Source organism: Macaca mulatta, chromosome 6, assembly GCF_049350105.2.
Source record: "Macaca mulatta isolate MMU2019108-1 chromosome 6, T2T-MMU8v2.0, whole genome shotgun sequence".
NCBI classification, from domain to species: Eukaryota; Metazoa; Chordata; class Mammalia; order Primates; family Cercopithecidae; genus Macaca; species Macaca mulatta.
In genome coordinates, this window is record NC_133411.1 from 143,570,469 (window position 1) to 143,593,034 (window position 22,566).

At 43.5% G+C, this 22,566-nt stretch overlaps 1 protein-coding gene and 1 non-coding gene across 4 annotated transcripts in view; one reads left to right on the forward strand and one right to left on the reverse strand.

The window, feature by feature from the left end:
- The first annotated feature begins 891 nt into the window (after nucleotides 1-891).
- Nucleotides 892-22,566, forward strand: part of SEC24A (SEC24 homolog A, COPII coat complex component) — an 80,243-nt gene continuing 58,568 nt past the window's right edge. For 2 of the 3 annotated variants that reach the window (XM_001109620.4, XM_015140944.3), the window contains exons 1-4: nucleotides 892-1,259; nucleotides 11,260-11,727; nucleotides 17,285-17,458; nucleotides 21,423-21,500. In XM_001109620.4, the coding sequence (XP_001109620.2) occupies nucleotides 1,163-1,259; nucleotides 11,260-11,727; nucleotides 17,285-17,458; nucleotides 21,423-21,500 (817 nt within the window). In that variant the 5' untranslated portion in view covers nucleotides 892-1,162. The remainder of the gene's footprint in view (nucleotides 1,260-11,259; nucleotides 11,728-17,284; nucleotides 17,459-21,422; nucleotides 21,501-22,566) is intronic. The other variant, XM_078005193.1, reaches the window with a different exon arrangement.
- On the reverse strand, nucleotides 11,874-11,933 carry LOC114679133 (U7 small nuclear RNA). The gene has a single exon (XR_003730812.1). It is a non-coding gene; the product is annotated as a U7 small nuclear RNA (small nuclear RNA).

A 22,566-nucleotide genomic window follows, 5' to 3' on the forward strand; every position in this document is an offset into this window, starting at 1 on the left:
TTTATCATCAGCACAGAGCAGGAAAAACCTAAATAGAATGAAGGCAGCTAAAATGATTACTCAGTCATTAATTAACTATGCTGTCTAATCACCGCAGTTTCTACCTCTCTTTGGCTTCAAAAGTCAAAAAAGTCTACTTGCAAAAAAAAAAAAAAAAAGTCTACTTGCTCTGAAAGGAAGTTTGAGTTCTTTACCTTACTGTAAACTCTTAGAAGAGGAAACAAAACTGCCATTTAAATGTGCTAATGAACTTGAGTGTGACTATGCTATGAATCAGCGAGTTTCAAAATCAAAATTTCTCTGAGTCCTCCAGTCAAAAGACAAAGGCCTCCTTCTTGGCTTGATCACACTATTAATACGTACACATATTTAACCACCTCTTTTTAAAACTCCTTACAATTTACATCTGAAACATGAAGACGAAATGTGAATGAAATACTGTGATGAACATTAACCGTCCCAGCTACCAGCAGTGGTACGTCTCAACAGAGGACGATGACTTCTGTTGTCTCAGGTAATCTTCACAAAACCCGAGGAGAGGAACTGTCAGTCCCACCCCACGAAAGCGGCTACTGAATCCCAGATTGCCCCACGATCCCAGCTCTGCGAACGAGGTCACGTTCACAACGGCGGGAATTTCCGTAGCGGTGACACATGGCACTTCCGGCCGGCCGTGAGAGTCGGTGACGTGGCAGCGAGGACGGGCACGGTCGTCGGGGTCGGGGCACCAGGAGCTGTCAGGTGGCCTCGGGGCAGCCCGGCTGGCAGAGAAGGGCTCGCCGACGGGGCAGCGGCTGCGAGCCCGGAGCCGGAAGTGCCACGTGTCCTGATTGCGGCTGCGCGGCCGGCGGCTGACAGGCACTTCCGGCCAAGGCCTCCCTCCTTCTCTCCAGGTTTGGCTGCCGCCTTCTAGCCGGGCGTTCGCGGCCCCGCGGGCCCGACTCCCAAGCCTCATCTCCCAGGCTAGGCCGTGGCCGCCGGTGGCCTGGGGAGAGTGCGGCGCCATGCCTCGGGCTTAATGCGCCCCCCTCTCTTCTCCCAGTCTTCAATCTTAAGTTGTTAGCTTCCTCCCTCCGCTTTCAGCAGTGGTCTTTCAGCTCTCTTCTTGTGCGCTGTTGTCGACCCCAACCAGCCCCTTCCAACCCAGATAACCGCCGTCGTCATGTCCCAGCCGGGAATACCGGCCTCCGGCGGTGCCGCAGCCAGCCTCCAGGCCCAGAACGGAGCCGCCTTGGCCTCGGGGTCTCCCTACACCAACGGTGAGTGCTGTCCTGGGGGAGGGCGCAGCCTGGCCAGGGCTGACTGACCGTTGCGTGCCACTGCTGCTTGAAGCGACATAGATAGAGAGGGTGACCTCCTTAACCGGGTTCTGGCGCGGGTGGTGGTGGGCGGCTGGACCAGGGGACCACGGCGATTGTGCACCTGTAGCCCCAGGCTCGGCTCAGTCTTTCACATTTATTTATTCAGGCGGTCACCAAAACAGTAAATGAGCACCTGCTGTATGCAACGCCCTGGGTGAAACATGGATGAGAAAATGCCTCAAAACTCGAATATAAGGATCATAGTGTTTGGGTGCCTTCGCCTTCCATGCCACCTCACCCCAGTTTTCTAGAGAGCAGGATTTGGGGTCCGATTCATCTGGGTTTTGCAGGCCCTGAAGTGGTGGGGGGGCGTCGTACTCAGTCTGAGTTTCTGGAGATGTATGCATGCTTTTAGGACACCCCTTTAGGGCCTACTCATCTCTCCCAGAACCTTCCCAGAATTGTACCTACAACAGCTGTTCAGTGTTTCAGCTGTGGAAAAACCAAGTAGAAGGATCTCCTGCTTGATTTCTAGATGTCTGTACAGCATTTGGAAAGTGGTTGGACACAACTCTCTGAATCTCTGACAAGAGTCCACATGTACATTATAGTTTGTCATTTGGTGTGAGAATGTCTTATAATGTTATACCTCTTCTAGGATTCCTTAAATCATCCTGCATTGTGATTTGCTAAGATTATTTCAGTTGTTACAATCAACAAAGACTTTCTGCTGACAGATTGCCTACTTACCAATTTACCTACAGATCTTTGGTTTACAGAAATAAGACTAGTAGAATAATGCTAAAGAACTTAAGTTGCCCATTAGAGTCTAAGATTTCTGTGAAGTTGGAGAAAACAGTGACTAAAATCGCTAAATTACATTGTTTTTAGAGAAGACTGCTGTTTTCTTTACAAAGGTGGCTCTAAAAGACTTTTAAAAATGTCTGTGAGTAGGCAACTATGTGGGCAGAAGAAAGAATAAGTGGAGGAAAGCCACTGAAAGGGTATTGAGTTAACCATTCTTTCTCAAAATTATGGTAACAGATTATGTAAACTACATTTTATTCTAGGATATTTAGTAACATTTACACTGAGGATGAGAAAAAATATGTTACATGACTATGGATTTTTCTTATCTATAAATTGCAGTTTTACATTAACTTTAAATGACAAATCCTCAAATGTGCTTCAATGTTTATATATGAGTGTAGTTGTCATAATATTGAAATGTTAAAGGGATTTGACCACTGTGGCATGCTGTATTAGAGATACTGTCACTATGTTGAGTTGATGCAGTCCAACAGATATTTGTTCCACATCTTTTTTTTTTTTTTTTTTTTTTGAGATGGAGCCTTGTTCTGTCTCCCAGGCTGGAGTGCAGTGGCATGATCTCGGTTCACTGCAACCTCCGCTTCCCGGGTTCAAGCAATTCTCCTGCCTCCTTAGCCTTCCAAAGTGCTGTAATTACAGGCCTGAGCCACTGTGCCCAGACCTCTTTTTTAAAATATAATTTTCATAGTCTTTTTATAAGTTCCATTTCTACAGGTTTTTTTTTGTTTGTTTTTTTGAGACGGAGTTTTGCTTTTGTCCCCCAGGCTGGAGTGCAATGGCACAATCTCAACTCACTGCAACCTCCACTTTCCAGGTTCAAGCGATTCTCCTGCCTCAGCCTCCCAAGTAGCTGGGATTACAGCCTCCCGAGTAGCTGGGATTAGGTGTCACCACACCTAGCTAATTTTCGTATTTTTAGTAGAGACAGGGTTTCACCATGTTGGTCAGGCTGATGTCCAGTGATCCACCCACCTCGGCCTCCCAAAGTGCTGGGATTACAGGCATGAGCCACTGCACCTGGCCTCTACAAGTTTTTTGTTTTTTGCCTTTTTTTTTTTTTTTTTGAGACAGGTTCTTGCTTACGCTGTCCCTCAAGCTGGAGTGAAGTGGCAGGATCACAACTCACTGTTACTCCTGGGCTCAAGCAATCCTCACACCTCAGCCTCCTCAGTAGCTAGAACTACAGGTGCATACCACCAGGCCCTATTTTTTATATAAGTATAAAATATAAATTATATATATATAATGTATATATTTTATTATTATTATTTTTTGAGTCAGAGTTTCACTCTTTTGCCCAGGCTGGAGTACAGTGGCTTGATCTCAGCTCACTGCAACCTCCATCTCCCAGGTTCAAATGATTCTCGTGCCTCAGCCTCCCGAGTAGCTGGAATTACAGGCATGCACCACCATGCCTGGCTAATTTTTGTATTTTTAGTACAGATGGGGTTTCACCATGTTGGCCAGGCTAGTCTTGAACTCCAAACCTCATAATGATCTGCCCACCTTGGCCTCCCAAAGTGCTGGGATTACAGGCATGAGCCACCACGCCCAGCCTAATATATATATATATAAAATATATTTTTTTAATCTATATTATATATAATGTAATATCTATATATAACTTTTTTTTTTTTGTATTGACGGGTCTCTCTGTGTTGCCTAGGCTGGTCTGAAATTCCTGGCCTCAAGTGATCCTCCTGACTCAGCCTTCCAAAGTGCTGGGATTAGAGGCATGAGCTACCAAGCCTAGCCTGGGTTGTTTTATTGTTCGTCCTGCTAATAATACAGAGGGTAGGGATGTGGTATCAAGTTGGAGGAGGGATATTTTTCAAGAAGGTGAGAAAATGTTTCAATGCTGGGGTCTAGTTTTGCTTAACTATTCCAGAGCAGTAGTTGATGCTTGCATATTCTGTTGAAAACTCTTTTTTTTTTTTTTTTGAGATTTCACTTTTGTTGCCCACGCTAGAGTGCAAGGCTAGAGTGCAATAAGGCCTTGTGGCCTTATTAAGGACAATTTTGGGATGTGTGGGTAAAGAAGCTAAATTAGAAAGTTAGAGGCAAGAATGAATGCAGATGAGTGCTTCCCACCCAACTAGCAGCTTCAGAATCAGAGGAACCTGCTATAATAATGGTACGAATTGAGATCTCAGGTCCCACCTCTGTAAAATCCTATTTCATAGGATTCAAAAGGATCCCAGAATCTGCATTAGTAAAAAATCTCATGTGGCTGGGTGTGGTGGCTCACACCTGTAATCCCAGCACTTTGGCTGAGGCGGGCAGATCACCTGAGGTCAGGAGTTTGAGACCAGCCTGGCCAAAAAGCTATAAGTTTCTTTAGGAAAGCCTGGGCCAGGCGTAGTGGTTCACACCTGTAATTCCAGCACTTTGGGAGATGGAGGCGGGAGGATCACGAGATCAGGAATTCGAGACCAGCCTGGTCAAATGTTGAAACCCATCTCTACTAAAGATACAAAAAATTAGACAAGCATGGTGACACCACCTATAATCCCAGTTACTTCAGGGGCTGAGGCAGGAGGATCACTTGAACGTTGGAGGTTAAGGCTGCAGTGAGCCAAGATTGCACCACTGTACTCTAGCCTGGGGGACAAAGTGAGACCAGTTCTGAAAAACCAAAACAAAACAAAACTGCAGTTTCTAACTGCCTTTGCAAGTTGATTCAGTCAATAAATGCACTAATTAATGATGGAAGTTATTATTTGCCTTTAGCGTTATTACATGATAATCAGATTAAGATCCATTAGTTTAAGAGGTCTTGCAGTCTCGCTATCAATTTTTGCAAAGGCCATATGTATACACAAAGACTTAGAAAACCCTGTCAGCCGGGCGTGGTGCCTCACGCCTGTAATCCAGCACTTTGGGAGGCCGAGGCGGGCAGATCAGCTGAGGTCAGGAGTTCAAGACCAGCCTGACCAATGTGATGAAACCCTCTCTCTACTAAAAATACAAAAATTAGCCAGGCATGGTGGCATGCCCCTGTAATCCCAGCTACTCAGGAGACTGAGACAGGAGAATTGCTTGAACCTGGGAGGCAGAGGTTGCAATGAGCCAAGATTGCGCCATTGTACTCCAGCCTGAGTGACAGAGCAAGAATTCATCTTAAAATAAATAAATAAATAAGGCCACAAATGGCTTCCTGGTTATTAAATAGAAAAATATTTTTCAGTCCTCATTTTCCGAGCTGCATTTGATACCTTTGGTTGTTATTTTATTTTTACAACAATTGCTTTCTTTGGTTTCTAGGATATTACCGAAAGGGTGGTTATGGTTTTCTTTCTTTTTTTTTGATTGCTATTTCTCAACAGCAGTATTCTCAATATTTCTTCCATTTCTGATTGTTTTTTTCTCTCTCCTCCTTCAATATTGGTGCTCTTCAAGGTGACCTGTTTTTCTTACATGCTCCCTGGGTGTCTTTAATTCCTATGGTTTTAAATCTTATGCATATATCAGTGACTCCCAAAATTATATCTTAAGCTGAAACCTATCGCTTTGGCTGCAGATAAATACCTTTTTTTTTTTTTTAAGCAGAGTCTTGCTCTGTTGCCCAGGCTGGAGTGGGGTGGCATGATCTTGGCTCACTGAAATCTCTGCCTCCTGGGTTCAAGCAATTCTCCTTTCTCAGCCTCCAGAGTAGCTGGGACCACTGGCACCTGCCACCACACCTGGCAAATTTTTTGTATTTTTAGAAGAGATGGGGTTTCCCCATCTTAGTCAGGATGCTGTTGCTCTCCTGACCTCATGATCTGCCCGCCTCCACCTCCCAAAGTGCTGGGATTACAGGCCTGAGCCACCGCACCCAGCACAGATAAGTATCTTTATACTGCGGCTGGGCGCGGTGGCTCACGCCTGTAATCCCAGCACTTTGGGAGGCCGAGGCGGGTGGATCATGAGGTCAGGAGATCGAGACCATCCTGGTTAACACGGTGAAACTCTCGTCTCTACTAAAAAATACGAAAAATTTGGCTGGGCGCAGTGGCTCAAGCCTGTAATCCCAGCACTTTGGGAGGCCGAGACGGGCGGATCACAAGGTCAGGAGATTGAGACCATCCTGGCTAACACGGCGAAACCCCGTCTCTACTAAAAACACAAAAAATTAGCCGGGCAAGGTGGCGGCGCCTGTGGTCCCAGCTACTTGGGAGGCTGAGGCAGGAGAATGGCGTGAACCCGGGAGGCGGAGCTTGCAGTGAGCTGAGATCTGGCCACTGCACTCCAGCCTGGGCGACAGAGCGAGACTCCGTCTCAAAAAAAAAAAAAAAAAAATTAGCCGGGCATGGTGGCGGGCGCCTGTAGTCCCAGCTACTCGGGAGGCTGAGGCAGGAGAATGGCGTGAACCCGGGAGGTAGAGCTTGCAGTGAGCAGAGATCGTGCCACTGCACTCCAGCCTGGGCGACAGAGCAAGACTCCGTCTCAAAAAAAAAAAAAAAAAAAAAGTATCTTTATACTGGACATCTCCACTTTCATTGGTGGCACCTGAAAATTAGTGTGTTTAAAATAACTCTTCAATCTCTCTTCCCTTGGCCATCCCCCACCTTTGTTTTTTTGAGACAGAGTCTTGCTCTGTCACCCAGGCTGGAGTGCAGTGGTGCGATTGCCAGTCATTGCAACCTCCACCTCCTGGGTTCAAGCAATTCTCCTGCCTCAGCCTCCTGAGTAGCTGGGACTGTAGGCGTGTGCTACCACACCCGGCTAATTTTTCTATTTTTAGTAGAGACGGGGTTTCACCATGTTGGTCAGGCTGGTCTTGAACTTCTGACTTCAGGTGATCCACCCACCTCGGCCTCACAAAGTGTTGGGATTACAGGCATGAGCCACTGAACCTGACTTTTTTTTTTTTTTTAAAGACAGCATCTCATTCTGTCGCCCTGGCCAGAATGCAATGATGCAATGATAGCTCACTGCAGCCTTAAACTCCTGGGCTCAAGTGATCCTTGATCCTTGATCAAGTGGGTGGGGTGGCTTATGCTTGTAATCTTAGTACTTTGGGAAGCCAAGTCAAGAAGATCCCTTGAGCCCAGGAGTTCAAGACCAGCCTGGACAACTTAGGGAGACCCGATCTCTACAAAAAATTAAAAAATTAGCCAGGTACAATGGTGCATGCCGGTAGTCCCAGCTACTCAAGAGGGGAGGTGGGAGGATCGCTTGAGCATGGGAGGTGGAGGCTGCAGTGAGGTGTGACACTTCAGCCTGGGTGACAGAGTGAGACCTCATTTCTAAAAAAAAAAAAAAAAAAACCACACACACACATACACAACCAAAACATATATTTTGTAGAGACAGGGACTTGCCATATTGCCCAAACTGGTCTCAAACTCCTGGCCTCAAGTGATCCTCCCACCTTGACTTTCTAAAGTGCTGGGATTACAGGCATGAGCCACCATGCCTGGCTTATATTTGTATTCTTTTCTCTTTCTGTTCAAATGAATAAACACGGCCATCCACCAGGTTGCTCAGGTCAGAAACCTAGGAGTCATCCTAGATTCTTTCCTCTCTTCATCACCCATATTCAATTCCACTTAAAATCCCATGAGTGCTATTTCCTCAAATCAGTTTTTTAAAAATTTGAGTAATGTATAGCTACTAAATATTTCTCTGCCATCCCAATGTTAAATTATTTATTTATTTATTTTACTTCTGAGACAGGTTCTCACTCGTTGCCCAGGCTAGAGTGCAGGGGCATGATCACAGCCAACTGCAGGCTTGATCTCTTGGGTTCAAGTGATCCTTCTGCCTCAGCCTCCCAAGTACTGGCTAATTATTTATTTTTTTGTAGAGATGGTGTCTCACTATATTACCCAGGTTGTTCTTGAACTCCTGAGGTCAAGCCATGCTCCCGCCTTGGCTTTTCAAAATACTTGAATTACAAGATTAAGCCAACATGCCTGGCAAAAGTTTTTATTAAATGCGTATATGCAAACACAAAGCTAGATGTAAACTTCATAAGGTTTATAGCTATTATACTATTATAAAACCAAACATTAAAAATATCAACAAATGGCTGGACGTGGTGGCTCATGCCTGTAATCCCAGCACTTTGGGAGGCCAAGGTGGCCAGATCACTTGAGGTCAGAAGTTCAAGAACAGCCTGACCAACATGATGAAATCCCGTCTCTACTAAAAATACAAAAATTAGCCAGGCGTGGTGGTGCATGCCTGTAATCCCAGCTACTCGAGAGGCTGAGTGAGGCGGTAGAATCGCCTGAACCCAGGAGGCAGAGGTTGTAGTGAGCTGAGATCACACCACTGCACTTTAGCTTGGGCAACACAGCGAGACTCCGTCTCAAAAAAATAAAAAATAAAAAGCAATATAATTCAGTTTTAAAACATTAAACAATATGCTACATTTTGTTTGAAACCACAATTGATTTGATTGTTTTAATTTTGAATATGTTGGAACATTATTTGGGTGACTATCATGCTCACTTTTTCCTTTTTGTTTTTGACACACGTTCTCACTCTGTAGCCCAGGGTGGAATGCTTGATTATAGCTCACTGAAGTCAAACTCCTGGGCTCAAGCAGTCCTCTTGCCTCAGCCTCCTGAGGAACTAGGTCTACAGGCGTGTGCCACCACTCCTGGCTAATTTTTTAATTTTTAAATTTTTTTTTGTAGAAATGGAGTCTTGCTATGTTGCCCAGGCTGGTCTTCCACTCCTCAGCTCAAGTAGTTCTGCTTTGGCCTCAAGTGTGCTGGGATTACAGGCATGAGCCACCATGCCCAACCTCTATACCATTTTAACAGGGGAAGGGTGGGGTGGGGGAAAGGACATTTACTGGAAAATAGACTTATAGGAAGGATAAATGGACTCTTAGAATAGATATGATAGCTTTGTGATGATGTCTGTTTAGGTGTGGTATGGATATTTCTCATCTCAGGTCATGAGTCAGATTGATATCTTTCCTGGTTTGCCCCTGGGAAGTAGATTATGACAATTGAGTTCTTTTGGAAGTCTCCGTTTTAGGCAGATAAGAGATTTTAGAAACTCAAATGCTGTCTGCTTAAAATGATTTTTTATGCCATAGTAGTGTATTCTGGACCCCTTCACAATCACTGACCCATTATTATTTTTATTTATTTATTTATTTATTTATTTAGAGACAGAGTCTCGCTCTGTTGCCCCTGCTGGAGTGCAGTGGCACGATCTCCGCTCACTGCAAGCTCCGCCTCCTGGGTTCACACCATTCTCCTGCCTCAGCCTCCCGAGTAGCTGGGACTACACGTGCCCCCCACCACGCCCGGCTAATTTTTTGTATTTTTAGTAGAGACGGAGTTTCACCGTGTTAGCCAGGATGATCTCAATCTCCTGATCTTGTGATCCGCCTGCCTCGGCCTCCCAAGGTGCTGGGATTACAGACATGAGCCACTGCGCCTGGCCTCACTGACCCATTGTTTTGATGGGCTACCTAGTAATGACTTCAGAAGTTAAAAAAATTTTCCATTCAGTGAACGTGTCATTATATATTTATTACTACACTTTTTGTGAACTGCTTGCAATTGATCCATATATGATTTTCACATAGTGGGGAGGGAGGTCAGAAAAAAATATTTCATGTAATAGTTACTCACAGTATGTCTATGATAGTGACTACCACAAAACAAGTTCTTTTGTATCTGTCTTCCTGCCAGTTGGCCTTATGACCTCATACTCTTTTTTTTTTTTTTTTTTTGAGACAGGAGACAGGGTCTCACTTTGTCACAGAGGCTGGAGTGCAGTGGTGTGAACACAGCTCCCTGCAGCCTTAACCTCCTGCACTCAGTGATCCTCCTGCTTCAGCCCCAAGTAGCTGGGGCTTACAGGCATGTGCCACCGTGCCCTCCTAATTCTTACATTTTTTATAGAGACAAGGTCTTACTATTATGTCCAAGCTGGTCTTGAACTCCTGAGCTCAAGCTATCTGCCCACCTTGGCCTCCCAAAGTGTTGGGATTATAGGTGTGAGCCACCATGCCTGGCATCTTTTCATCTTTATTGACCTGTCAAATTTTTGCTTAATTTGTACATTTTGGTGGTATTTGGCTTTCACTTGGCTATACCTGGCTTGAAGGCACCTCTTTAGCATATTAGCTTGTGATAAGATTGTAAATACAACCTGTTTGCTCATGCCTGTAATCCTAGCACTTACAGAGGCTGAGGCAGGAGGATTACTTGACCTCAGCAATTTGAGACCAGTCTGGGCAACATAGTGAGTCTCTGTCTCTACCAAAAAAAAAAAGTTTAGTAGGCGTGGTGGCGCATGCCTGTAGTCCCAGCTTCTCAGGAGGCTTGGATGAGAGGATCGCTTGAGCCCAGGAGGTCAGAGCTGCAGTGAGCCACGATTGTGCCACTGTACTCCAGCTTGGACAACAGAGTGAGGTGCTGTCTCAATCAATCGATCAATAAGTAAGTAAATAAATAAAATTGTAATACAAATATGAAACTAGGCCAGGACATCTTGTGGCAACATCGGGCTGTGAGATGGCCTATTTTTATCCAAGCGACCCAACATATGCTTATACATTAATTTTTTACAAATGTTTTCATTTATTCAGATATCTCTGTATTCACTCTGTTACTTGCTACTGTTTAGTCCATCTTTTTTTTTTTTATCATCCAGGCTGGAGTGCAGTGGTGTGACTTCGGCTCACTGCAGCCTTGACCTCCTGGGTTCAAGCGATCCTCCTGCCTCAGCTCCCCAAGTAGCTAGGACTACAGGTGCACACCATCAAGGCTGGCTACTTTTTGTATTTTTTATAGGCATGGGGTTTCACCATGTTGCCCAGGCTGGTCGTGAACTCCTGGGCTCAAGCTATCCACCTGCCTTGGCCTCCCAAAGTGCTGGGATTACAGATGTGAGCCACTGCGCTGGCCTTCATTGTGGTTTTCATTTGCATTTCTGTTATGACTGATGATGTTTGTATTTCTCTAATGACTGATGATGTTGAATGTTTTGGCATGTGCTTATTAGCTATCTTCTTTGGAGGTATATTTGAATGTCTATTTAAGTCCTTTGCTTATTTTTTAATTGGGTTATGTGTTTTTATTGCTGACCGTAAGAATATATGTTTTACTTTATTTTTTAAAGTCTTGCTATATTCATTGGTAACACTAATTTGTCCTCCTTTTATTGGAAGGTCCTGTCCAAAATGCATTGCTGTCTTCACAAGAGTCAGTGAGCCAAGGATACAATTTCCAGCTTCCAGGATCCTACTCTCATCCAATACCAGCAAAGACTTTGAATCCAGTCTCTGGACAGTCTAACTATGGTGGTTCTCAGGGATCTGGGCAGACTCTTAATAGACCATCTGTGGCCTCTAATCCAGTGACACCTTTGCTTCATAGTGGTCCTGCTCCCCGAATGCCATTACCTACTTCTCAGAACTCATGTACTACACCAATGCCTTCTAGTAGCTTTCTTCCTGGAGCCAACCTGCCACCACCTTTGAATTGGCAATATAACTATCCATCCACAGCCACACAAACAAACCATTGTCCTCCTGCATCATCCCAACCAACTGTATCTGGAAATACAAGCTTAACCACAAATCATCAATATGTTTCTTCTGGATATCCTTCACTTCAAAATAGCTTCGTAAAGTCAGGTAGTATTCTTATAGAAGTGCTTAAAATGTAGAAATGTGAAACTTCTGCTTATTTAGATATTTGAAATAATACTTGAAGCCTGAAAACCATATGGAAAATAGGACTTTTAAAATTATTAGTAGTTTTTTGTTGTTGTTTTTTGTTTTTCGGCTTTCCAGCAAAAACCAGAAAGCCTGCTAGACAAATTAAGTAAGCTGTAACACTCATTAGTAGTTTTTTTTTTCTCTTTTTTTTTTTTGAGATGGGTCTTGCTCTGTCACCCAGGCTGGAATGCAGTGGCACAATCTCAGCTTACTGCAACCTCTGCCTCCGGGGTTCAAGTGATTCTCCTGCCTCAGCCTCCCCTGGGACCACAGGCGTGACCAGCATGCTTGGCCGATTTTTGTAATTTTAGTAGAGATGGGTTTTGTGGTTTGTTTGTTGGTTTTTTTTTTTTTTTGAGACAGAGTTTTGCTCTTTTCGCCCAGGCTGGAGTGCAATAGTGCAATCTTGACTCACTGCAACCTCCATCTCCTGGTTCAAACGATTCTCCTGCCTCAGCCTCCCAAGTAGCTGGGATTACAGGCACTCGCCACCACACCCAGCTAATTTTGTATTTGTTTTAGTAGAGACAGGGTTTTACCATGTTGGCCAGGCTGGTCTCCAACTCTTGACCTCAGGTAATGCGCTGGCCTCTGCCTCCCAAAGTGCTGGGATTACAGGCGTGAGCCATTGCATCTGGCTGATAGCTGGGTTTTCATAGAGATTGTGTTGAATCTGTACATCAGCTTGAGGACAAAGCTACATATTATGTATTCTTAGACTGACTTTGATCTTTTTATCTTTTAACCTCAGTGTTTGGTTGGACTTTTCCTTTTTTGCTATTAAAATCAGCAAGGTGTTATACTTTTTTTTTTTTTAACACTTTTTTTTTTTTACACAGTCTTACTGTGTAGCCCATGCTGGAGTGCAATGGCGTGATCTCGGCTCACTGCAACCTCTGCCTACCGGGTTCAAGCGATTCTCCTGCCTCAGCCTCCAGAGTAGCTGGGATTATGGGATTACAGTCATGTGCCACTGCACCTAGCTAACTTTTTGTACTTTAGTAGAGATGTGGTTTCACCATGTTGGCCAGGCTGGTCTTGAACTCCTGACCTCAGGTAATCCACCTACCTCAGCCTCCCAAAGTGCTAGAATTACAGGTGTGAGCCACCACGCCTGGCCACATTTATTTATTTATTTATTTTAAGACAGAGTCTCACTCTGTCTCCCAGGCTGGAGTGCAGTGGTGCAATCTCGGCTCACTGCAACCTGTGCCTTCCGGGTTCATGCCATTCTCCTGCCTCCGCCTCCCGAGTAGCTGGGACTACAGGCGCCCGCCAACACGCCTGGCTAATTTTTTGTATTTTTGGTAGAGACGGGGTCTCACCGTGTTAGCCAGGATGGTCTCGATTTGCTGACCTCATGATCCACCCGCCTCACCTCCCAAAGTGCTGGGATTACAGGTGTGAGCCACTGCGCCCGACCCCAGCCACATTTATTAACATTAGTAGTATTTCTTTCAAAAGCATTTAAAATTATGTATTGGGATCTTCAGGTTGATGCTTCTCAGCAGACATCCTCAAGTTTATGAACTAGTGAAGGCTTCCAAGTGAAATACTAATATCAATAGTTAGCTTTTTAAATTCATGTGTGTTTATATGGCATATACTCCATCAGGCTTAGTAAATTGTTAATGGGTGAAACTTTATTTTTCCAAGCCTTTGATCAGACATTGGCCCTGGTGAATGCATTTTGGCCTTGTAAAGATTAAAGTTGCTTCTAGAAACTTAAGTTTCTTTGTGGAAATCTTCTGACCTGCAATTACTAGAGCCAAAATCCTTCATGTTACTTTTGTTCTAATTCATTTGATACCATGAGTGAGCATCAGTCACTTGAAATGAATGAATGTGGTGGCACATGTAAATCATTTGAATGAATGAATATGTAGTCTCAGCTACTTGGGGGACTGAGGTGGGAGAATTGCTTGATCTCAGGCATTTGAGGCTGCAGTGAGCTATGATTATGCCACTGCACTCCAGCCTAGGTGACAGAGTAAGACTCTGTCTAAAAAAAAATTAAGTGTTAAAAAAATGTTATCCGTATTATTTTCTAGGCTCTATCAAACTTTTATATCATTGTCTGTTTTTCTGTTTTGCTTTTTATTTTTTAGAGATAGGCTGTCTCTCTGTTTCCCAGGCTGGAGTATATTGGCGCAATCCTAGCTCACTGTTGTCATCAAACTCCTGGACTCAAGCTATCCTCCCGCCTCACCTCCCTGAGTAGGCATGTCACAGTGCCTGGCTAATCTTTTGTTCTTTATTTTTTTGTACAGACAGGGTCTTACCCGGTCGCCCAGGGTAGAGTAGGGTGGCACGATCATAGCTCACTTAACTGCAACATAGCTCACTGTAACTGTTGACTTCAAGCGATCCTGCTGCCTGGAATTCCTAAAGTTCTGGGATAACAGGTGTGAGCCACCTAGCCAGGCATGCATTATCTTATTTAATCTTCATAACAATCTCTTAGAGTTCTAAAGTATAAGACTTGAGTAATTTGCCCAAAGCCACAATAAAGTAGTTTGGGAAAACATGTATTTAAAAACTAAGGGCCAGGCATGGTAGCTCACACCTATAATTCTAGCACTTTGGGAGGCCGAGGTAGGAAGATCCACTTGAGGCCAGGAGTTCAAGACAAGGCTGAGCAAAATAGTGAGACCCCATCTCTATTTTTTGTAAATAATTTTATTTAAAAATAAATAAATAAAAACTATTTAAGAGTAGGTATAGCTTCTCTTAAAAAGGTACATTATCAATAATCTGAAATTTCTTTAGCTATAATTGAAACCCTCAGAGTACCTTGTCTCCACTACAGATTTGGTGACAGAAACATAAATAAGTGCTGAGGCTGGGCGTGGTGGCTCACGCCTGTAATCCCAGCACTTTGGGAGGCTGAGGCGGGTGGATCACTTGAGGGCAGGAGTTCAAGACCAGCCTGGCCAACATGGTGAAAACCCCATGTCTACTAAAAATACAAAAATTAGTCAAGCGTAGTGGCACGTGCCTGTAATCCCAGCTACTCAGGAGACTGAGGCAGAAGAATTGCTTGAACCCAGGAGGCGGAGATTGCGGTAAGCTGAGATTGCACCACTGCACTCCAGTCCGGGCAACAGAGCGAGACTACATCTCAAAAAAAAAAAAAGTGCTGAAACTTATGAAAGAAGGGGAAATAAAAACGTATAAACTAATAAAATGAGCCCAAAAAATAACCTTTTTTCTCATTTGAACCTTCAAAGAACCTTCAAATTGCTCATTTTTTTTTGTTTTTCCAACTCATAACTGATGGTTGATACCTGATAGTCTGGTATCAAAACTGTGAGTATCTAGGTTATACTAAGTTTTTGATTCATATATTAAATTTTCCTGAATTTTTTTGATAGGCCACCTTTAAACATCATTACACTCATTTAGGGGCTGAGATGGCAGACTCTGAAACTCTAGCTATCGGTGTCATAAAAATTATTCAACTTAAAAAAATGTTCATTTTATGAAATATATGATTATCTGTTCAAAAACAGTCTTCTAAAAACTGTGAAAATCTCTGTACGTTTACTTTTATTCTGTTAAACATTAGGTTGTCAGTTGTTACATCTTTTTGGCCAGATGTATCTTACATTCTTGTTCATGCTGAGTTGGCAATGTACCTTGCCCCTTTGTTCCTTTGACTTGTCTATACTGCCATAGATATGTGTGACCACTTCTTTGATAAGGGAGTTACATGGCAATAATCTTTGTCTTCAGTTTTGTCAACAGGCACTGATAGTCTTGTTAGCAGTTGTAAGATTCAGTGATAGGCAATTTTTCTTTTTTTTTTTTTGAGATGGAGCCTTGCTCTGCGCCCAGCCTAATAGGCAATTTTTCAACTTGATACTGGAGAATTTAACAGTATTGGTGAAACATTTTGAAAAATTTCAGGCCGAGCGTGGTGGCTCACATCTGTAATCCCAGCACTTTGGGAGGCCGAGGTGGGTGGATTACAACGTCAGGAGTTTGAGATCAGCCTCCAGCCTGGCCAATATGGTGAAACCCCATCTCTACTAAAAATACAAAAATTAGCCAGGTGTGGTGGCACGCACCTGTGGACCCAGCTGCTCCCAGAGGCTGAGGCAGGAGAATCGCTTAAACCCGGGAGGTGGAGGTTGCAGTGAGCCGAGATCGCACCATTATACTCCAGCCTGGGGAACAAGAACAAGACTTCGTCTCAGAATTAAAAAAAAAAAAGTGTTCCTTCTGCCTCGGTCTCCTAAAGTCCTGGGATTATAGACATGAACCACTGTGCCTGGCCCCATATTTTTATTTATTTATTTTGAGACAGTTTCGCTCTTGCTGCCTAGACTGGAGTGCAGTGACGAGATCTCAGCTCACTGCAACGTCCGCCTCCCAGGTTCAAGTGGTTCTCATGCCTCAGCTTTCCAAGTAGCTGGGATTACAGGTGCCCACCACTACGCCTGGCTAATTTTTTGTATTTTTAGTAGAGATGGGGTTTGACCATGTTGGCCAGGCTTGTCTTGAACTCTTGACCAAAGATGATCCACTGTGCCTGGCCCGGCCCTCTATTTTTAGTCTCACTCTAAACTTAGTTGACGTTAATGGAACAAACTATGTTGGTAAACAAAATTAACAAAATATTACAAAATTAATAACATTAAAATTTTATTCATGTTAATTTGTACTAGAATATGTCACATGGCCTATTGAACCTAATGAGCAGTTAATGAAAAATTAATAAACAGGGCTGGCCACGTACAGTGGCTCACCACGCCTGTAATTCCAGCACTTTGGGAGGCCAAGACAGGAGGATCACTGGAACCCCGGAATTCAAGATCTGCCTGGGCAACAAAATGAGACCCCCATCTCTATTATATTAAAATTTAAAGTAATAATAATAAAAACAAACAGGGCAATGTATCTACTCTAGAAGTGATTTAATCCAAATTTTATATTTACTCTGCTTTAATAATTGACAGGTAAGAGGCCTGGTAGGGGAGAGTTAGAAATTTGTAAAATATGGGGCGGGCACAGTGGCTCACGCCTGTAATCTCAGCACTTTGGGAGGCCAAGGTGGGCAAATCACCTGACGTCAGGAGTTCGAGATGAGCCTGGCCAACATGGTGAAACGCTGCCTCTACTAAAAATACAAAAAATTCGCTGGGCATGGTTTCGCATGCCTATAGTCCCAGCTACTCAGGAGGCTGAGGCAGGGGAATCTCTTGAACCCGGGAGGTGGAGGTTGCAGTGAACTGAGATAACGCTATTGCACTCCAGCCTGGGTGACAAAAAAAAGAAAGAAAAGAAATTTGTAAAATATGCATGTAGATTGAAAAATATTATAAATTTAGGAAGTTGACATGTTTCTGGTAACTCTTTGGTGATTATAATTTAAATGTAAGTTTAGAAGTTACTCAGCTTTGGTAAAAGGCTGGTTTTGGCCATAGTCTTGAGTTTTTAAGTAACGTGTGAAAAACTGATGTTTCCGTAGGTTCTTCTGTACCTCCCTTAGTGAATCCACCTCTGCCTACAACTTTTCAACCAGGAGCTCCTCATGGGCCCCCTCCAGCTGGAGGCCCACCCCCAATAAGGGCCCTCATGCCCCAGACATCATCATATAGAGATGTACCCCAGCCCTCATTTAATTCGGCTGTCAACCAAGAAGGTAAGTGAACCAAGAAGCAAAGTCAAGTCCTCGAGTTTTGACTTAGGGTAGAAAGATGAATATTAGCTGAATTCTGTGCATTAAAATCACATTTTTTCCAGAAAATCTAGTTTTGGTTAGGGATGGGCTACAGGAATTTACAATTTAAAGTTCCTCAGGAATTCCATTGCCATCCCCTAGACTGTGACTACCATTGGGAGAAAAGCTGTTAGCGTTTTGTTACTTTTTTTGTTGCTATGCAGATTTTTAAAAAATCATGGCTATAAAGACAGCTGGCTTTTGGAGGTGCATGCAAGGGAAGAATTACTACTTTTCTTGACATGACATTAGAATGTTAGAAATATCCTTTTAAAATATTGACCCTTGTCATTCAAGATGTATTTTGATTGCCACTATTATTGTAAATGTTAACACATACTTACGAAACTAAATAAAAGTCATTTATACAAGCAGTGGAAAAAATACAAGCTTTTGAAGTTTGATTTTCCCCTCCCTGGAATCAATGTCAGCTACATGTAGTTTTATATAAGTAAAATATTTTAAAGCATCATCTTGGGATGTAATGGAAATAAAAGTGTTCATTTAAATAAGATATTTTGTAAAGTAAGAAATTTGATTTTAGGCTGGTTGCAGTGGCTCACCTCTGTAATCCTAGCACTTTGGGAGGCCAAGGCGGGTGGATCACTTGAGGTCAGGAGTTTGAGACCAGCCTGGCCAACATAGTGAAACCCTGTCTCTACTAAAAATACAAACATTAGCCAGGCGTGCTGGCATGTGCCTGTAATCCCAGCTACTTGGGCGGCTGAGGCAGGAGAATTACTTTTCATTTTAGCAGTAATATAATCATTGCTGCAAGATGTAGAAATAGGGAAGCAGATGAGGGGGTAAAAACATTGCCCATATTCTACTACTGAATACAATCAATATTATCATTTTTGTGTTTTCTTCTAGCATTACATTAAGTATTGTAAGTAGGGAAAAGAATAATGCTAGCATTGAGTAACAAGGCCAGGCGTGGTGGCTCACGTCTTCAATCCCAACACTTTGGGAGGCCGAGGTGGGCACATCACCTTAGGTCAGGAGTTTGAGACCAGCCTGGCCAAGGTGGTGAAACCCCATCTCTACTAAATATACAAAAATTAAGGTCAGGTGCGGTGGCTCACACCTGTAATTCCAGCACTTTGGGAGGCCAAGGTGGGCGGATCACCTGAGGTTAGGAGTTCCAGACCAGCCTGGCCAACATGGCAAAACCCTGTCTGTACTAAAAATATAAAAATTAGCTGGGCATAGTGGCAGGCGCCTGTAATCCCAGCTACTCAGGAGGCTGAGGCAGGAGAATCGCTTGAACCTGGGAGGCGGAGGTTGAAGTGAGCCAAGATGGCACCATTACACTCCAGCCTGGGTGACAAGAGTGAAACTCCATCTCAAAAAAAAAACCCACAAAATCCAAATTAGCCAGGAATGGTGGTGGGTACCTGTAATCCCAGCTACCTGGGAGGCTGAGACAGGAGAATGGCTTGAACCCGTAAGGCACTCCAGTGTTGCCCATTGCATTCCAGCCTGGGCAACAGAGCAAGACTGTCTCAAAAAAATAATAATAATAATAATAAATAAAAATACAAAAATTAGCCAGACATGGTGGCATGTGCCTGTAATCCCAATTATTCAGTAGACTGAGGCAGGAGAATCACTTGAACCCGAGAGGTGGATGTTGCAGTGAGCTGAGATCACACCACAGTACTCCAGCCTGGGTGACAGAGTAAGACTCAGTCTCAAAGAAAAAAAAAAAAAAAAAAAAGGAACAGAATGATGAGGCATTGTCTCATTGGTTGCCACAATATTACTTTGAAAATCAAGTCACAATAAATATTTAAATAAGAAAAAAAAATTTAAAGAGATACAGTTTACTCTGTCACACAGGCTGGAATGCAGAGGTGCCATCATAGCTCACGAAAGCTGCAGTCTCCTGGTCTGGAACTACAGGTGTGTACCACCACACCCAGCTACTATTTTATATTTTATTTTATTTTATTTTATATGTTACGTTACGTTACGTTACGTTACGTTACGTTACGTTATGTTATTCATTTTTGAGACATAAGTCTCACTCTGTTGCCCAGGCTGGAGTTCTGTTTTCCAGGCTGGAGTGCAGTGGAGGAATCTTGGCTCACTGCATCTTCTGCCTCCCAGGTTCGAGCGATTCTTGTGCCTCAGTCTCCTGAGTAGCTGAGATTACAGGCATGCACCACCACCCCTGGCTAATTTTTGTATTTTCAAGTAGAGACAGGGTTTTCCCATGTTGCCCAGGCTGGTGTGAACTCCAGAGCTCAAGTGATCTGCTGCCTTGGCCTCCCAAAGTGCTGGGATTACAGGTGTAAGCGTCCACACCTTACCTACATTTTTTAACAACTAAAAATAATTCACAATATGCTCAATGTTTTTGTTTCTGCTAAAAGTTTTACTGTGATTTTCTGTTACAAATTCATGGCTAAAGTCATGTTGGTCTTGAGAACTGGAAAGAAGTTACTGCCTAACCATTAAATTTATCTACTTCGTGTTAATACGGTCATTGAAGTTAGCAGTTTTGTACTTAGGTGCTAGAGGTTAATACCATTCACTGAATTTAGTTTCTTCTATTCCTGAATTAGAGCCCATACTTTGTAGAGGTAACTGGAAATAAATATTTAGTTCTCATAAACAGATGTCCCTGGCATTTGTCTTTAATCCTGTATAATTTTGGGAGAAGAGATGTTAAGATGTTAGTTCTATTTTAGTGGTTGTCCTCTGGACTTAAAGCAGTTGTTCTAATTCATTTATATCATCTTCAAATTAATTTTGGATTCTACTCTCTTTGTTAGATATTTTGAAAATAAGGGCTGGGCACGATGGCTTATGCCTGTAATCCCAGCACTTTGGGAGGCTGAGGTGGGCGGATCATGAGGCCAAGAGTTTGAGGCCATCCTGGCCAACATGGTAAAACCCTGTCTCTACTAAAATACAAAAAATTAGCCGGGCGTCGTGGCACGTGCATGTAGTCCCAGCTACTCGGGAGGCTGAGGCAGGCGAATCCCTTGAACCCAGGAGGTGGAGGTTGCAATGAGCTGAGATCGCAACACTGCACTCCAGCCTGGGCAACAGAGCGAGACTCCATCTCAAAAAAAAAAAAAAGAAAAGAAAAGAAAGTAAGGTCTTTGTTCCTCATAATTTTACTTTCTTTTTTTGTTTGCTTTTTGAGATGGAGTTTCACTCTGTCGTCCAGGCTGGAATGCAGTGGCACAATCTTGGCTCACAGCAACCTCTGTCTCCCAGGTTCAAGCAATTCTTCTGCCTCAGCCTCCTGAGTAGCTGATTACAGGCACGTGCCACCATGCCCAGCTAATTTTTTTTTGTATTTTTAGTAGAGACAGGGTTTCCCCATATTGGGCAAGCTGATCTCTAACTCCTGACCTCGTGATCCGCCTGCTTTGGCCTCCCAAAGTGCTGGGATTACAGGCGTGAGCCACTGCACCTGGCCTCTTTTTCTTTAGGTAGTTTTGATTTTGATAATTTTTTTTTCATTGTGTACGGCTCCTTAGAGGTTTTTAATGCAGCTCTCACAACTGCTGAAATCTTTCAGATGGTACATAATTTTACAAACTTCATAAAGAGCCATCTTTTGCTGGAAGTTATTCTGGTGGAGTAGGTTTTGAAAAAGCCTTGTTATTTGGGCCTTTGGCTTAGGTACAATGCAAGGTGAAAAAAGACTCTTTCCAAAGACTCATGTTTCCTTTTCCTGAAGTTCCAGCTAAATTACTTGAAACTATTGTATATGTAAAAACTTGGATTTTTGATGTTGTTAATAGGCTGTAGTTTTAAATTATTTGTTGTTTAGAAAATTATTTAAAATTTTGGATATTAGTTCAAATCATACAGAGATTGTAATAATCATTCTAATTAAAATCTTGTTGATGAACTTCCTTCTTAGGTATTACATCAACTGCCAATAACGGATCTATGGTGGTCCACAGTAGTTACGATGAGATTGAAGGAGGTGGCTTATTGGGTGAGTTGCTATGAAAGTTTTTTTTTTAATCTCTTTTTTCTAATTATAGAAATAATATGTGGTACTTGTATGAATATATAGGAAACTAAGAAGGAAACTTCATGATCATGTAGCCATACATACTATTAACTTATTTATTTATTTATTTATTTTTTGGACACAGGGTTTCACTCTGTCGCTCAGGCTGGAGTGCAGTGGTGCAATCATGGCTCACTGCAGCCTTAGTCTCCTGGATTCAAGCAGTCCTCCCACCTCAGCCTCCTGAGTAGCTGGGACTATAGCCATGTGCCACCATTTCCAGCTTTTTGTTTTTGTTTTTGTTTTTTGAGACTGAGTCTCACTCTGTTGCTCAGGCGGGAGTGCAGTGGCAAGATCTCGGTTCACTGCAGCCTCTGCCTCCCGGGTTCAAGTGACTCTCCTGCTTAAGCCTCCCAGTTAGCTGGTGTTAGAGGCACCTGCCACCACACCCTGCTAATTTTTGTATTTTTAGTAGAGACAGGGTTTTACCATGTTGGCCAGGCTGTTCTCTAACTCCTGACCTTAAGTGATCTGCCCGCCTCAGCCTCCCAAAGTGCTGGGATTATAGGCATGAGCCACCATGCCCAGGCCCTGGCTAATTTTTGTTTTTTTTTTTTGTTTTGTTTTGTTTTGTTTTTGAGACGGAGTCTTGCTCTGTCACCCAGGCTGGAGTGCAATGGCCAGATCTCGGCTCACTGCAAGCTCTGCCTCCCGGGTTTACGCCATTCTCCTGCCTCAGCCTCCCGAGTAGCTGGGACTACAGGCACCCGCCACCTCGCCCGGCTAGTTTTTTGTATTTTTTAGTAGAGACGGGGTTTCACCGTGTTAGCCAGGATGGTCTCGATATCCTGACCTTGTGATCTGCCCGTCTCGGCCTCCCAAAGTGCTGGGATTACAGGCTTGAGCCACCGTGCCCGGCCTAATTTTTGTATTTTTTGTAGAGGCAGGGTTTCACCATGTTACCCAGGGTGGCCTTGAATTCCTGGGCTCCAGCAATCTGCCCATTTTGGCCGCCGAAAGTGCTGGGATAATAGGCGTGTGCCGCAAC